This window comes from Aquila chrysaetos, chromosome 15 (genome assembly GCF_900496995.4).
Source record: "Aquila chrysaetos chrysaetos chromosome 15, bAquChr1.4, whole genome shotgun sequence".
In the NCBI taxonomy this organism is placed as follows: Eukaryota; Metazoa; Chordata; class Aves; order Accipitriformes; family Accipitridae; genus Aquila; species Aquila chrysaetos.
Window position 1 is genome coordinate 27,951,082 of NC_044018.1, and position 17,019 is coordinate 27,968,100.

The 17,019-nt window shown below is 41.1% G+C and overlaps 1 protein-coding gene across 6 annotated transcripts in view; it reads left to right on the forward strand.

Moving 5' to 3' along the window:
• Positions 1 to 13,382, forward strand: part of LOC115351071 (patatin-like phospholipase domain-containing protein 7) — a 36,635-nt gene extending 23,253 nt beyond the window's left edge. For 4 of the 6 annotated variants that reach the window (XM_030037394.1, XM_030037388.1, XM_030037390.1 and 1 more), the window contains 4 exons: positions 3,226 to 3,306; positions 3,910 to 4,053; positions 12,287 to 12,428; positions 13,219 to 13,382. In XM_030037394.1, the coding sequence (XP_029893254.1) occupies positions 3,226 to 3,306; positions 3,910 to 4,053; positions 12,287 to 12,397 (336 nt within the window). In that variant the 3' untranslated portion in view covers positions 12,398 to 12,428; positions 13,219 to 13,382. Of the gene's footprint in view, positions 1 to 3,225; positions 3,307 to 3,909; positions 4,054 to 9,663; positions 9,801 to 12,206; positions 12,429 to 13,218 lie in introns of those variants that run through there. The other 2 variants (XM_030037393.1, XM_030037392.1) reach the window with 2 other exon arrangements.
• The last annotated feature ends 3,637 nt before the right edge of the window (positions 13,383 to 17,019 follow it).

A 17,019-nucleotide genomic window follows, 5' to 3' on the forward strand; every position in this document is an offset into this window, starting at 1 on the left:
GAGGATACCAATTCTGGTGAGTGGGAATTCCTGTTGAGCAAATAAAAGTTGAATTTTGTGACTTACAGGAACCCTGGTGTCATTTTGCCTTAATCCTGACCTGGGTATGGGCAAACTTGAGTCATCATCTTGAGCAGCTGGGAGATGGCAGCGGTTAGAGTTGTACAGAATGTGGTCTTGTTAGGTTTTGGTGTGTTCTTCAGGCAGAAATTGTTTCGCAGGGATTGTATTTAGTTCTCTGATAAAGACCACTTTTATCATTTGTAGTGAGTAGTTGGCATCTGTGTTTAGTGTGTGGAAAAAGGTGTTTTCTGCTGCTCAGGAGGAATGAAAGGTTCAGGAGCCATAAGGTGACTGTTAACAGTAGAAAGTCCTTTTTTTTCTTTACCGCCTGGTCCATACTGTAAAAGGAGTCCTTTTATGTTGGAAATGGTGGATGAATCAGTATTTCAGGTATTGGTAAATGGATTCATGAGTTGGAGATGCTTCTCTTAGTTCCTAATGGGGTAGAAGGGGTGTTGTCTGGTTATCAAAGTGTTTGGCAGTAGATTTTGTTTCACAAATTGAGCATTCGGTGATGGAGTTCAGTATTCTTTATTGCTGCGCTGGAAGCACGGGGGATCGCTCCTCCAAACGTGCTTAACCACGAGCTTAACTGTATGGGTTAAATACATGTCTTACATACATATTCACTAGATTTCCGAGAAATGTTATGCATAGTCATTAGTTATCCGGGAAACTATTAGCATATGTAAATGTCCTTTACGCAAGCACATTGGAGGTCTCTGGTGGTCTTTCGGAGTCCTCTGGTGGTCGTCCATAGTCTTCCTCACTTGTCCGCTGTTTGACCCTTGTTGTATGAGTTTGCGCAGCACGCTCCTCTTCTGGGCCTCACAAGCAACTTCTCTGCTTATCTCCTAACTTTGGCTCACTCATCACAAAAGACAGAACATATTCCCTTATCACACAGGATACCTCCACAAACAGGACATATCATTACATACACAGGCTTATGTCCTTGGCTTGTCTACATAAATCAACTTATGGAGACAGTTGTTAGTCTTTTAACAAATTCCAAACTCCTTTATCTGGCAATACACTGAGTCTAAACATACGTTCTATTTCTGCATCTACTAGGCCTAGTGTCAGCCTCTGCATCAATTTCCTTTAAAATCTATGCCTGATTCAGCGGTGAAAATCCTAACTGAGAGGCTTGCCATCTCGTGTTAAAAAAAAAAAAAAAAAAAAAAAAAATCCTCTGTGTTCCACCCATTTACAGGTTTTTCCATTGGTTTGCTAATTTTGCATCTGTTTCTGGAGCAACTTGGGATGGTCCAGGCCCAGTTTATTTCAAGTAAAGAGAAGCTGTTTGGTTTTGTCACTTAAAATATTCATATGAACATATATGAGGATAGATACATCTTAAAACACTGTTAAGTCTGGCTGGTTTTTCTCTTCCTCCATTATGTGTGTAACGGCTATGCAGTTTCCTTGATTTTTTGCTGATGATGTGAGTCTGATTGTTAGTGCAGTAAGTAGCTTGGTTGCCAGTAGAGATCATAAACCTAACAAAACGTCTTTTCTCTGCAGTTTTGAAGAGCTGGAAGTTGAAATACTTCTGAAGCGTGGCTTTGTCTGTAATGAAACTGCAACAGAGTTGTCAGACTGGCCAGTTGCCCTTAACTTGACACACATTCTTAGAGCTCTGACTTCTGTACCTCTGTTCAATGTTGGTGAAATGGCTGGTGTGAATTCACCTGGCCATAACTGTCTTCATGACACTGCCTGTAGGTCATGGAGCATAACCCCGGGTAGCCGTTCTGTCCCCCATATTGCAACTTCCACCAAGTGTCTTTCAAGATGTCTTCCAGAAATCCCTGAGAGACTTACAAGTGGCACAGGTAAACATTGTTGTTGAGTAGAATTGCAAGGGGGGGGGCAACATGACACCACTCTAGTTTCAAAGTTACAAGAAGACATTTTGAAGTTCAGTAAGGTCGTTGTTCTTCTGCAGATATGGAACTGTTGAGTACAGTTTTTTTCCAAGATTGGAGTGGTTCTGCTGTTCTTCTGGCTGTTGGAGCCCTAGACTTAATAATCTTGGCATTAATCGTATATAGGAAGAAATAATTCGTATGTATGTATAGACACAGGTTGGATCTATTTCTGCATGTGACAGCCTCTCGAATTAGCCTGCCCTGCAGTGTAAGCTCGTTGATCCAGGTGCAGTAGAATGTGTTGGCATGGCCTCTGCATCATGGTTATGCACTACCAAGGCTTCAAAAGGGCTTAGAGTCTGGAAAAGACTGTCACATAGTCTGAACAAGGACTGATGGAGCCTCAGAAACTTTTAGCTGAGGGGTGATGTTTTGTAAAATTCACAAAATCCAGGTTGATGTGTATCTCTCCTTCAGAAGCAGTTGTCAGCATCTGAAGAGAGCGAGCTGTGGTTTGTATTAAAGTTCACCTTCCTTTGCCTTGCAGGAGGATGGGTAGTTCTTGAGCTAGTGCATGGACCAGTGTATTAATGATTTCAGCTGGGAGAATTTGCCAGCTGGTGCACTGTCCCATAGGTACAACAGTCAAATGAGTGTATGTGACCTGATGAGTCATTCTTGTCTGTTCTTTTGCTTTACTATTGCTTCTGAATCTTTCTGTTCTTGCAGGTTGTTCTAGTATCTGGATAATTGAGTGACAAGTGAACCTAATACTAGCAGTTGAGAACAGATCATGATGCCAATTTAATTTGCTGTATGAGAGCAGCTACAGAAGAGGACAGCTTAAGAGTGGGATTAAGCTGCAAGGGTAGAGGAAGGTCAGGTGGCAGATGTCTTATGGTAGGGTTCTTAATAGCAGTAGCCTAGGCTCTGCATGGAGAAAGCTGGAATAATTTTTTTAATGTGGAAGAAAAAATGGAAGCAAATGCCTTTATTTCAAGGCATGTTTATTATTAATGTTTACAGAAAGCAAAAAGCATTATTTGGTGTTTCGGAGTAAGACTTTGGATTCTTGTGCCATCAAACGATTGTGAAGTCTTTGGTAAATCCCTTGACTCTGTCTTTGCGTCAGTTTATCAGTTGCTGAAAAGGAGTTTCAGCTTAGGTGTAGTCTTGGGTCTTACAAAGTTGCTTTCAGGTAGTCTGGTACATAACTGGATCTAAATGCAAGAACGAGTGTGGGAGAAGCTAAATCTATTCCTGTTGCTTCTTGATTTCCTGTTTCTAGATCATCATGGTAAGGCTGCAGAGAGTGACATTCCTCGGTTTGCACAACTACCTTGGTCTGACTACTGAGCTGTTCACTCATGTAAGTTTGGGGTATGCTTTATCTGTTCTTCCTATACAGCCTGTCTGTGACTGGGCACAGAGAGGTTTTCCTTCTTTCAGAAGATTGTAAAGCAAATGGTACAAACTAATTTAATAACAGCAGAAGCTGGGGAGTGAGGTACTTGCTATAACCAGCCCATAAAATGTGGTCTGCACTGATCTTGGGGAATTGGGTTGGTGGGGAAGCTTAAATTTCAAAAGTTGGAAGTAGTGCATCACTTCCCACTGGTATATGTGCCCTACTGTGCAGGTACATCAGTATGTTTCAGCAGTCCTGATATTTGTTAATGATACTGAGTTACTTCTACTTAGAACAGTTCAAAGGACGATGTACCCATGGTGGAAGAGGATCAGGTAAAGGAACACTTAAATAAAATTGGCCATATGTAAGTCCACGGGCCATGGTGGGATGCACCTAGGAGTGCTGAGGGGGCTGGCAGATACCATTGCAAGGCCACCCTTGGTAATCTTGGATAGATCACTGCAACTGGGAGAAGTATTCTAGGGGTCGATAGAGGGTCCAGTCCTGTTTAACATTATGAGCGTGTGGTTTATGTTTGCCTTTTCACTTCGTTTCTTGCAGCAGAGCCAAGCCATCCCGCTCATCCCTGACAAGTGTAACATCTGGAGGAAGTTAAAGCAAAGCAGTAAAAAGACAAGTGTTCTGTGTATCAGAGGAAGATTGTGGAGAAAAGTTTTGAAGAAGCTGGGGAAGCACTGGAAATGGGTGATGTTCCTAGAAACGTGTAGTAACTGTCCTTTGTGATGTTCTTTAATTGTTGTGCTATCGATCAGAGGATTTTTATTTGATTAGAGGAGTCAGGGATTGTTTTAAATTGGTTTCAGTTTTTAAATCAGTCTTTGGATAGTCTTCAGCTTTAATATGAAATTATTACTGTGTTGTTAATGATGTGGAGGGGGGTGAGGGTGGGTGGGGGAAAAGTGGGTCCTAATGTTGACTTCATAGGAGGAGCTGTGAGAATTCTGCACTCTCGATACTAGCAGAAGAATTGCTGAGTATGTGTAGGCTTTCAGGTTGAAGCTAAACCTAGGAAAACTGATGGAGCTGAATTTTGCCTCTGCACAAAAAAATTAATAAAAGCAGGTTTAAACAATATTTAGCATTGGTGTTTCAAAACCTTTTAACACAGCCTTTAGTAAGTTTTAAAAGTGGATAGTGAGAGATTCTTGTTGTCAGTGAAATTTATTTTACTAGGGAGTAGCTTGTTTACATTTGTGTAACTTCTGTTTCTAAATTTCATATATGTTGAAGATTTCTGGTACAGAAAACTTGTGCATGTTTTTGGAAAAAAACCTTTCTTAGGTCCCTATGCAGGGTCCGCAAAGGCTTCTAGTAAGTAGTGTTTGGTAAGACTGTGGGAAATATGTGATGTATCAAAATATATGGGGGAAGACACATGCTTTCTGGAGCACTGGGTTAGATAATATTCTGTTCATGTTCGATACTCATCTTGCAGAAGTACCGCTTCCTAAGTAGTTTGTCAAAAATTAATTTTCTGAAATAACAAATGGACTGTTGGCTAAGACAGCGTTCCCTTACTGTCTTAGCAATGGGGACGTAACAGTAATCCAGCTACCCAGACACCTGCAAATGAAGAGCATTATTAATTAATATAACTGAAACAAAGTTATATGCTATCATCTTTCATGCAAAAGACGACACACGATTGTTGCTTGGCTGATTGTCCCGAAGGTTATGTTAAATGGTTTTGTTGCTTTTAGAGGAATGTTTTTTGAGCGGGTAATAAAGGTGGTTTATCATTGAATGCTCTGCTGAGACATTTACGAGGCTGAGCTGTTTTGATGCTGCAGTATTTGTTTCAGTGAACTTTAGTCATCCCCACTGTAGACATCTGCCTCTGAGCCAGTTTAGTTCTATGTTCAAGGTAGAGAAACTGGAACTTCTTGGGTGAATCACAGAAGGGAGGCATCTGTCTTCCATTAGCTGAGTACCAAACTAAACATCTTGAGGTAGGTGCAAGGTCATGCTTGAATACTGTAGTCACTATGAAGGTATTTTTAGTAGAGAAGTCATAGGAAGTTTAATCAGTGAAGTAAAGGTACCCTGGATACATTAGAAGATACATGTATTGTTTACATTGACTACTAAATGGCTATTATGAGGTCTTAGAGAGTATGCAGACAAGGAGAAAGGAGGGGAGACAGGCTGAGGGAGCTCTCAGCGTCGAGGGCTTTCCCCAGTCTAAGGTCTGTAACGCTTGCTGCTATCAAGTTAAGTTGGTGGTATGTAAAGACCAGCAGAAAGGGTAGTTGCTTCATTTTTAACAGTAGAGAGCTGATTCACTTCCTCTTCAATGTCTGCTGCGCAAATGTACAATGTCCCAGTTCCATTTTTTCATAACTTCTGTGTTACTGTCCAGAGGGATGGCTGTGATGGAGAAGTAGGATTTTGGCTAGTGATAAGTAGATCATCTTTCTGAACCAGGGAAATAAATAAAGGGAAAATACTGAACTGACCCATGCAAGACTTGGATTTGTTGTCATACATGTTAGGTGGTTTTGCACTATGCATTGTAAAATATACCAGCAGACTTAAGTGGTGAATGGAGTAATGCTTACTCTGAACATGGCCATTTTTCCCCCAGGTAAATGAAGTAGTTCAGTGAGATTGGCTTATGCTGCCTTGGAAGGCTTTTAAGGTAGAGTCCATGAGTGTTCTTAGAAGCTTTTACGTGGAAGGATCCCTGCATGCCCGAGAGTGAATATGTCCATTTGTCCTTCCTTTCTCCTTTTATGTGTCATGAGAGTTCTGTGAGGGTACACATAGCTTAGCTGAGAGAGAAAATTGATTTTTATTGACAGAAAGAGCATATGTAATCCAGTGATTATGATTTGCCTTGGTTAACGGAGCTGATTTCTGATGGCTGCACTGAGGTTACAGTCACTGTTGAGCTTGCACGGGAAGTATCTTGATGCCTGTAATGAGAAGAGCAAGATCTTCCTCCAGATGCTATTCCACTATCCTACTGTGTGTTCAGAGTCCATGGGAATATTGATTACATTTGTTATTGATTCAGAGAGAAGAGAACTGTCTGTTTAGTACTAGAGTCATACAGGTGCTATTATCTCAGCATCTCTTTAACTTGCTTTGCTTGGCTCATAAGAATTAACAGAAACTGCTGAAAATTACTTTGGAAAAAAAATTTTGCCTCAGTTGCTCCTGGGGTTGGGGTGTAGTTTGTTCTGGTTTTTTGTATAGCTATCTAACTTGAAACATCGTAGTTGTGTAGATGAGGAATTAATGATCCTGCCAACTTAGGCTAGTCTACTTTGTAAGTATACTAACCCTTTATGTGGAGAAAGATGTATTTAAGTCATGTGGAGTGTCTGGGCTGGTGGACAGAAGAATTGGATGAAGGAAATAAACCAGCGGGATCTTCTGCATGTGATAACTTCATTGGTTTTGTTGTTCCTGGAAGTAAGTGTTCCCAACTTAATTTTTCTAAAGTTAATTAGCTGTCATCTTCTATTGGTTGGTTTGTTGGTTTTTTTTATCAAGACTTAAGAAAAACTGTTTCTCCTTCCTTCAAAACTGAAGCCATGACCCTACAGCATGCATGCAGGAGCCGCAGCACCACCCGCATGAGGAAAAACAGGTAGTTGGCGAGTGAGTGCTTGGAAGGAAAGAGGCAGCTGAAATACTGCCAGGGACTATGTCAGTTGCCATTGTTTTTGCAGTGACTTCATACCAGCAGAGTGTGGCAGGCAGTGAGCATGTGTTCACCAAACAGGATTGCATTCCACTCTTGAGTTTCCCCACTGCCTTCTGTTCTTTTGACTCAAGGGTTCTAGTTAAAGCTTGTTCTGCTGTATCCTTTCTAACTCCCATTTGAGCAACAAGACAGTTTAATCAATCGCTGTGTGGGAAGCTTATGTCTGCGACTGAGATGAAGACTTCTACTTTGAATAGAAGTCTAGTAGACGTAAGCTTTCAGTCTTGGAATGCCTGTTCTTTTTCGTCTGATGGCTTTTTTTTAAATACGCAGAACTATGTAGAGGATGCTTTTCATGCCTACTATCGGGTTACTTAGGTAACGTGATCATATGTCACAAGGGTGTAAATACAGAGGAGCTCCATGTTTCCAAAAGCAGCTTTCCAAAGGTCAGGGCAATCCTGGGCAAACCCGTGTAGGGGGAAGGGATGGGGGAGGAATTCGGAACTAAAAATCGGAGCCCTTCCCAAGTTTATTAGGTAATGAAATTCAATAATGAGGAAAGACTCCACCTCAGGGCCCACCCTATTTTTGAGCAGCAATTTGTATTTAAAAAAGCAAAACTATAAGAACAATGTAGTAACAGAAAGAAAAAAGTGTAAGGGATAAAATGGAAGCTTTTCTGAATACAGTATATTTTTAGACCTATTACGCATAGAAATAAGATAGAAATGATTATAGGTTTATTTGTTAAAGCAAATTGCAGTCTCTGCCTATTACGCATAGAAATAAGATAGAAATGATTATAGGTTTATTTGTTAAAGCAAATTGCAGTCTCTGAGTGATTCTTAAACTTGTCTGTAAATCATCAGATACGTGGGTATCCTATTCAAGGTAGTTGCATAGAAAGCGTTTCCCAGTTAACATTTGCGTTACTGATTACCTCAGGTAAGTTCCTGGAAGGTGGATGGGACAGCCAAGGAGCTAATATAATTAAAATGTATTAAAATGGGTAATTCAGGAATAGAAGTTGTCAGTGACTTCAAATTCATGAACTAAATAAGTGAGACCTCTAAGGGGAATTCTTAGGTACCTTTCAGCACAAGATGTGCATTGAAAATTTGGACAAACTGTAGAAAAGATCTGAAGTTATTTTAGGCATTGGGGGGAATGCTTTCTGTGGAGAGACTTTCAGAAGTTGCCGATCATAATGGTCTCCCTATGAAAGCTCTTGCAATATATTGGTACAAAAAAAGCTCTTTGGTTTGGTGGAGAAAAGGTTAGTAAGAATAATTTCCTGGAAAGAATAAGCAAAATCTGTTTGCTTCTTCCTGATAATCTTCAGATTGGAATGACTGTTCTGTCTACCCCAAAGTAATTATTGTACTCTGTGCAAGAGTGGATGTGGGAATTCAGGGACATGCTGTATACAGGAGCTCAGACGAGATGGAAAGTTCCCATCAGATCTTCTGGGTCAAAAGAAAATAGGAAATAAGTAAGGGTATGAGGATGCCACTTCCTATTTTATCCTCGGCTTCAGAAACAAAAAAAGAGGCAAAAAGTTGCTCAGCTGTGTGTACTATCTGCTGTTTCTGAGAAACTGTAATAAAGAAGGTGCTTAGAGTAAGATTTTTACATTGCTCATAGATAATTCCGGTGGTGCAAAGTCAGACAGGGGCATAGCGTATGAAAGAGCCAGAGTGGCCACTTTGGCTTGGAGGACATTGCCAGCAGTCCAGTTGTGGGCAAGGTAGGTCTTTTCCTTTGGAGAGTCTGGCATGTTTCTTGTATTGTCCTTCCTTACATCATTATTCTTTGAGTAATTTAAATGTTTTCTCCCTTAACTTTGAAACGCTGCCCTTGCAACTCTGTACGAGTTGTGATATTCAATCGTCTTGAACTGGCGTGTTTTAACTCGTAGTTGTTTCAGTAGATTTTGGTGACTGTTGAGGCTTTTTAGTGCAGGTCTTGAAACTCTGTGGAGATTCCTTTGGCAAGTAATGGGAAAGCACTGCTGCAACTTCTTGGTTTTAGGTATTGCTTTCCTCTGACTCAGAAAAAGGATGATTTGGAAAGGTGAATTTGTCAGACCATGCTTTATTTGTGAGAACTACTTGGCAGCAAGGAATTAAAACCTTGTATCAGCCTGTGAACTTCTGTAGGCTTTCAGTCATGATTTATAAATCTGTTTTTCTTTTTGTGGTCTGCTTTTTATGAATACTGACCTGGAAGTTGAGAGCACAAAAAATGCTCTTGAACTATAAAACTGCAAACCAAAATCTGAAGAGAAACTGTGGCTCAGTGTGACCTTGGCGGACGTTTTATGTTTTCTTCCATCTTTGTATACAGTGTTGATCAAGTTTTGGCTCTATTAAGCTGGCAGCTGCCCAGTTTCTGAAAAGTCTTATACTCTTCCCTTTAGCAAGCTGTGATGAGTAATTTTGTTTGACTCGAGTGTCAAGCTTTGTAGAAAAAGACAAGGACAATGAAGTCAGCAAGCTGTTGCTTTTTGGAAACGTAGGGGTTTTTAGCAGGCCACCAGTTGGGGTGGATAGAGGACATGGATGATGTGGCAAGTTTTTGCTGAGTAGATGCCAATTATAACATTTAAATCAATGCTGTTGTGTATCCGTTCTTTGCAGTCAATACTGAAGAAGACTATGATGGTGACAGAAACTTCTTCAGCAGTTTCCCATTGTAGTGCCATGCCAGATTCCTTTAATAGCTAACGTGTTGATGCCATCATCGAAGTGGCAAAGATAGACCTTTCAACCTTGACGTAAGTTACTGCAGGAAGAAATGGCTTTGGTTTTGCTTTTCGTCTCATTCTGCCAGGCAATAAAAAGTAACTTTTCTCCCTAGTATACTGTAGACTAGCTGAATGTTCTGTTCTCTAGTCTGCTGAAGTTACTAGCAGGACTGAAATAAATCTGAATTATTCTGCCATGTGGAAAGACCGTACTGAAATGCACTGCATGAATCTTTTCTCACTGGGTACAGATTTATCCACGTGAGAAGTAAACGTGTAATTTCTGCTGTCTTGTAATTTCATGCTCTCAGATACTGTGTGAAGAAGCTCTGTAAAGGCATAAAGGCATTCAGGTGATTGCTGAATCTAGTAATCCTGTTGCCATAGCATTCGAGTGCCTCGTTTGGTTTTTGGAACTGAATCTCTGCATTGGGCTAATGGCTATGAGTGCATCTGACAGCTGAGTGGCTCTGCCATGCCCATTCCAAGTTAAATGCTTGACACCCTCACAATTGTCATTATTGAGTTCAGCCCGTTTATCAGCTTTGTGTTGTAAGGAGGAATGAAAATGTTTGTTTTCATCATTCTTAACGATTCCAGCTACATTTCATTATGGAGGTGTATCTGTTCATGCAGCTAATGGGACCATTTAGTACCATTTTCCCAAATTGTCTCAAGTCAGTCACAGATTTTAGTAGCTCAAGTCTGTTGATGCTGCCAGAGGGCTGGGTGCAGCTGCTGCAGCCTCTTCCCCTGCTTTAAGAGCTGTCACCAAATGACACTTGCTGGAACTTAAAAATCCCAAAGTAAAATCTTCTAACATTCCTTGCTGACTTGCAAATCACTCCCCTTGCAACTTGAAAAATTTTGGTCATGATCTTTTATTTACCAGCAGTGAGGCTCGAGATAGATGTTACACATTGTCGCTGATTTGACGAAGGGCTGCAGTGCTGTCTTGTTACGTTACATCTTCAGGAGATGTAACTGTCTTGTTACGTTAATGTTCATTTCAGGCATGTATATCCGCATGAAAAGCTACGGATAACCTTGGAAGAAATTCTTGTTACAGATGGAGTGATCTCTTCTGTCAGTCTTCTGCCCTTGATAGGACTGGCGTCAGATGCTGCATGTGACAAAAGTTTGCATCCAACATGCAACTGAAGTCTTCCTTTATAGACCTATTGGATCATGAGCAAAAATTCCAAGGTCACTGAAGCTACTGATGACAGCACTTTCCTTTCAGAATCAAAAACAAATTTCTCAGTGGCTAAGATGTTCCCATGAAACAGACAGTTTTCAGTAAAACTAACTTTTGATGAAAATCTGTCCTTTTTATCAGCTGTAGGTGTAAAGAATAATTCCTGATGGTTTCACTTGCTCTATTTTTTTTCAACCAAAAATGAAAAGGGGAGAAATCTGGCCTAACAATTAGAATGGTAAAATGTTTACATCTCTGCTGTATTGTTTTCCTTCTGCAATAAGGTTAATGACTATGGGCAGATTCTGCTATGCTGCCTGTGCTGAACTGTATCTTACTGCGCATGCAGCACTCGTTGCTTTTAGTGGTTCTATCTCTATGGCAAAGTACTGGACACATTAGTGTTCAGCTTTGCCTTGCAGAGGTTAAGCTGCAAGACGCCAGGACTGGACGCACTGTCACTCTTCAGCATAGCGCAAGAATCACGTAATTGAGCCTAGGTTTTGATAATAAAGTGTTGCGCTTCTGAAGATTTTGTGGTTTGGGTGAAAGTTTTGTTGAAGCAGAGGTGGCCTGAAGCGCTAGGGTTTGATGCTGGCTGCACACAGGACACCAAATTATATGGGCAGTTCCTTGAGATGGAAAGAAAATTTTTTCCGTGCCTGTGGTTGCCTGTGTTACGTACTCAGGGTTGTCATGGTGACCAGCTTTGGAGCTGGAGAGGAATCTTCTGATCAGCTGATGCATTTAGCTGGTTCAGCTCTGTTGCCAATGCAAGGGTTTGGGGTTGAGTCCAAACCAAGGGCAGGCTTTTGGAAAGACCCTGTCTCCCATGTCTCTTCAGTCAGGAGGAAAATTCCCACTCTGCTGTGCAATGCGTGTGTGAACGCACACAAGAATTCATTACTTTGGGGAAGCTTTTGGTCTACTGTGTGTATGAAAACATACGTACGCACACATATGTATGCACAGCACAGCTGAGCTGCGTGACCAGGAAAGGGGTCCGATAAAGCAAGTGTTAGATAATCTTGTCCAGTTCCTCCATGATGTAGATGGTCTCCTCTAGTTTCACCTTCCTTGGAAAATAACTTTAATGTTTCATGATTTTTATGCCAGCTGATAACAGGTCTCTTCATTAGAGACCCTGGGAGTCTGGGGTTAAAAACGATAACTACAAAATCCTTACGAATCCAAGTCTGATCAATTGAAACAAATTAAACCTTATTTTCTTCTGGCAGTTTGGATGCTTCCTCACATTCCTGGACCTTTACATGTGCACGGAGAAGTAAATGGCACCCCCTGCCCCTTTCTTCTCCAGGATCCTTCATTGTTGAATGGCAAAGCGACGCTGCATCAGGTTACTGCTGGGACTGTGCTATCGAGGCAAGGAGGTGTGAGTGAGCATCATCTGAGAGTAGAGAGAACATAAGTCTGGCTCAGTCTTTGCCCCCCACCATAAGGTATTTATACACATTGATGATACGTACAACATCTCCCCTGACCCCTCCCAAGCCTTCTCTTCTCAGGGTGAAACAATGCCAGCTCTGAGCCTTTCTTGGCACATGGAGTAGCAGTGTAGGCAGCTGAAATGTGGTACCTGTCTGTTTTCAGCTCTCCTGTACCTTCATGAGAAGGTATGGAGTATCACACCTCCATCCTTCCTGAGGAGGTACGAAGACCAGGTGGCCTTTTTTCCTGCCCTGCACTGCAGGCTTTCAATGATACCACTCAGTTGCAGTACAGTATTTTTTCCCCCCATACAATACAAATACAGTGTTACTTGTTCACAGCAAGTACACTGAGCTTCAGGTGTAATAATACTATGTAAATAGACAAGCTTCTGCAAAGCAGATGAGGGGCAGCTCCAATTACAGTGGTGCTGTATTCTGCTCTGCTGAACTGCAAAGTCCCTCATCATGCTGCTGTCATTACCCCATCATCTCTATTTGCAATTCTGTTATTTCTTGAGATCTTACAGATGCAGCCTTGATTTTTCATAACCATACAAAGAGAAACATGTTTTTCAATATTGTGGCTCCTTAGTTTCAAATACTCATAACCTGCTTTTAATAATTCACTACTGTGTCGTCTTTTATCACCGAATTGTTCAAAAACTATAGGGAGCTTCTGGGAAAAGAGATGGTCATGATAGTACTGTCACTGTGATAATTGCTTTTAAAATCTTAGGGGATTTTATTGAGCTCTTTGTCCATTTACTCCAGAATGTTAACGTTTGCTTTGTGGTCTCAGGGATGCTTCACATGTAGCAACAGAAGATAGACTCGGAGGAGGACAGCTGTCTTTTCATTACCCATCCAGGAGAATTCAGGTCAGCTTGCTGTCCTGACTGGGGAACCGCTGCTTTTCACCATCAAGGCCAATCAGGACTGCAGCTTCCTGACTCTTTCCAAGTCCCATTTTTTGTGAGTGAGTTCTGCCATGAAAATATGTATTGATTATTTATTTAATTTTTTTGTGTCCCTTCTGAACAAACATGGGTGGTGGATGTATGTGTGGCGTAGTACTGCTACGATACATCCTGCAGCAAACTGTATATCTTGCATGGGGGTTTTAAGTACCCGGATGAGCTCTGCCCCATCTGTCAGGTGGCTTTACTTGAGCAAGAGGTAATGCAGGGAACATGGTAATACTTACATGGCAATGCTTCCTTTGTTCCAGGTTTATAGAGCTCTTAACCCAGTGGGGTGTGATGTGTGAGCCAAGACTCGCATACTTCATACTCTTAAGTAAGAAAGTCTGGCCAGAGCCTGTGCTTTGCTGGGTTAAGAGCTTCTTTGCCAGGCCCTTCCTCTTAGATTCATCATTGCTTTTTGCTGGAGAGCCACCCCAGTTCGGTTTCCAAACACAGCCCAGGCTGTTGGGTGTGCTACGAATGATTGGTCTTGGTGTAACTGTAGGTTTTCAATGCTTGCTAATAGAATAGGTCAAAAAATAATGCCCCTGTGCAAGACAAGTTTCTTTCTGGACCCTGGAAGTAGTAAATGACTGGTGACTTAATTTTGAAAGAGGCATATAGGTATTTCTTAATGAAAAACCCAGTATGATGACTGCAGTTAGCCTTGTTGTCCAGTACTAATGATTAATGTCCTTGATTTACTCCATGATCCTATTGTTAAGACTTTCTATTAGTTCGCAGGCATAATTTGTGTCAAATACCTCTATTTCCTTTCATAAACACCTTTTTCAACTTCTTGGATGTGCCATCAGTCCTGTGTTACACGTAGGACTTTCTGAGGTTGTGGTTTCTAGGCCGCTATGTTGTATACTTCTGCATACTTCTTAACTTCCTAAATAATGCTAATGGTTTGTATTCCTAATGAACTCTACCACAGAATCTTACTCTGTGGTTTTTGTTGTTTCACCTCAGGCAAAAGGCTGTATGCTATAAAACTGAACACGCTGTTCTCAGCAGTGTACTTGGTTGATGAGCTGTGTTTTTACAAGTCTGTGCGGTGAATGTCAACTCTTTGACCTAATTTCTGATAGAAGTTTCAGAAGTTTCTCACTTGACCCATTCTATGAGGTATCAGATCTATTTTGTCTAAGCTCCCGCTTTTCTCTTCTTGTACTGTTTTCCTACTTGTTTCTGACTTCAAATTTCATGATGTCATGTCAGCCAACCTATTGGATTCCACCTTTTCCTCTTCTTTTTGTTTAGATATTCAGTCCTGGATTAACTCTTAAATTTGCTTGAGGTCATTTTCCTGAGTTTTCTCTTACCTCTCAAGAATCAAGTTGTCTCTTGTTCATTCCAACTTAGCTTTTGCTTTTATTTAGCCCTCGCCAGTCAGTGATTTCAAACTCATCAGTGTGTCACCTCTTTATCGTTTTTGGGACCTTTCCAAATGTTTTTCTTCCTTAACAAGTCTATTGCCATTTCTCTGCATTTATGAGCTCTGTGATCTTCCACTGTTCCATCTTCACAACTTCTCCTGAAACCCAAGCTTTCTTCCGCTTCTAACTCGTGTTCCCATATTTAAAAGTGTCATTGTAGAAAGTTTTTGAAAAGTATGAGGTTTCTTCATTCGTTCATTTTTGCTTTGAACTTGGGAGAAAGAAAAACTTGCTGATAAAATTAGAAGTAAGTTTTATTTTCCACTTTCTGTGCCAAATTTTGTGTTCATAGTCCCTACAGTGTTACGCTTTGTCCTTTGCTCAGAATCTCAAGAGAATGATTTTTTCCTTTTTTTTTTTTTTTTTTTTTTTTTTTGCTTTTCTGGCTTTTATCTTACCAGAAGAAAATTAATAAGAACCTCCATTATTCTCCAAAATTTTTCTTCCTTTCTTGTCAAATATATTACTCTTTTCCTTTGAGCTGCCCTGGAACTTTGTATGTGTTTTTTCTCAATAATTCATGAGAGGGCAAAGCAGAAAGAACATGGTCAGTAGTTGTCATCAGGCAAAGAGCACAGTAATGGAAGCAGTCCAGGGTTTACAATTGCATGTTGGACAGCAGATTAAATCCTTTTCACTGAAACTTTGCGGCAGGAGCCTTTTACAGGGCACTAACATGACTAAATAACTGTCTGTAAATGTAGAGTTTTAACTATAGGGGTCATACAAGCTAATGGTATAGTATATACCTTAAATGCTTTGCTGTTCTGCTGAAAGGATATACTAAGTGTGCAGTGCCTACGCTGCAACTGTTGGTGTCTCCTGAAGAACAGTGTAACCGAGTTGTCGCCAGACTCTCTTGAGGGAATACGTTTAGGTTCTGCAGGACTAGGGACTCTTGGATGTTTTCTGCTTCAGTAAATTTCACAGTTTGGAGTCTTAATTGTGGCCACTTGCCAAGGAAGCAGGAATACTTTGATTTTTATTTGCTGTTGCCAGCCAAGCTGAGTATCAAATTGCATGCACATCCACAAGAATATCTGGTTAAGTCCCAGGCTTTCACAGACACTAGTTAAGCCCTTTCATCGCTCTGTTGGGTGAGCTTTCTAATAAAGAATCTTAAGGATCCCTTCAGAAACAGGTTTCTGTAGTACAGAGCTTTGATTTTTAATTTTCCCAGTGTTGGGCATGTGCCAAGCAGAAGACCAAATATGAAAATGCCCAAGTGAGAGGAAGGAAACACGGCTGATAAAGGGGGAAAAAAAATCTGCTTTCTTGTTGTTGTGCATAAGGGTGGGCTTTTAGCTTCCATGCTAATACTGTTGTAGAAGCTGTACAGCGCTTGGTGAAGTAACAGAGAGCTCCAGGTGGAAATAAAAGCAGCCTGTCAGTAGTTTACATTTTGAATGCATTAAGATACATATCTTGAGGGAGGAAAAGGAGTAAATGGCTTTTATCGATCACAGTAGACAGCCTGTGTGGGAGGAAACTTTGAGGGCTAGCTAAGCAAGTAGAGTAAACCATTCAGGAGTTTCGGGGGTGGGTGGGTGGAAGGATTTAAGTTTTCTATCACCTGAGAAGGGGGATAGGGCTGGGTGTTTTGCATGTGTTGAGGCATTAGGGTTGTCTGTTCACTAGTGCTTATCCTGGGGTGCCCCTTCCAGCTCTTTGTCCTCTGCTCCAAGTTACATTGGTGTGGTAAAGTTTCCGTAAGATACCATGTTTTTTTCATGTGCAATAATAGCTTATTGAAACCAAGGTAGTCTGTAGGTATCTCTGGTAGGAGTTGGTGGGCGGCATGGAAACCTCAGGGCAAGAGGAGAGGGGCAGGAGAGGAAGGCTGTCGTGCTTTTTTGTAATCCTGTTTTGATGGCCAGATTTTAAACCATGCTAAATGTCAAGAGTTGGTGTTTAGTTTAATTTGCCTAGTAGCACATAGTGCGGGCAGGGGTTACGAGTGTGATGAGCTCAATATGTAGTAGGGATATATGCCTATGAATCTCTCCGGTTTCAATTCCAGGGATTTCGGCTGAAGAAATTATAAGCTTCATTATTGTGAAAAGTAGCAATTGAGGCACTGGGTAAGGAGAGTAGATGAACATAAAAGCTCCCTGCAGTGCCTGGTGTGCTGCACTTGACCCCAGTCACTGTCAGCTCTGGGTCTCTTGGTGTAGCTATAGGACTAAGGAATAAGAG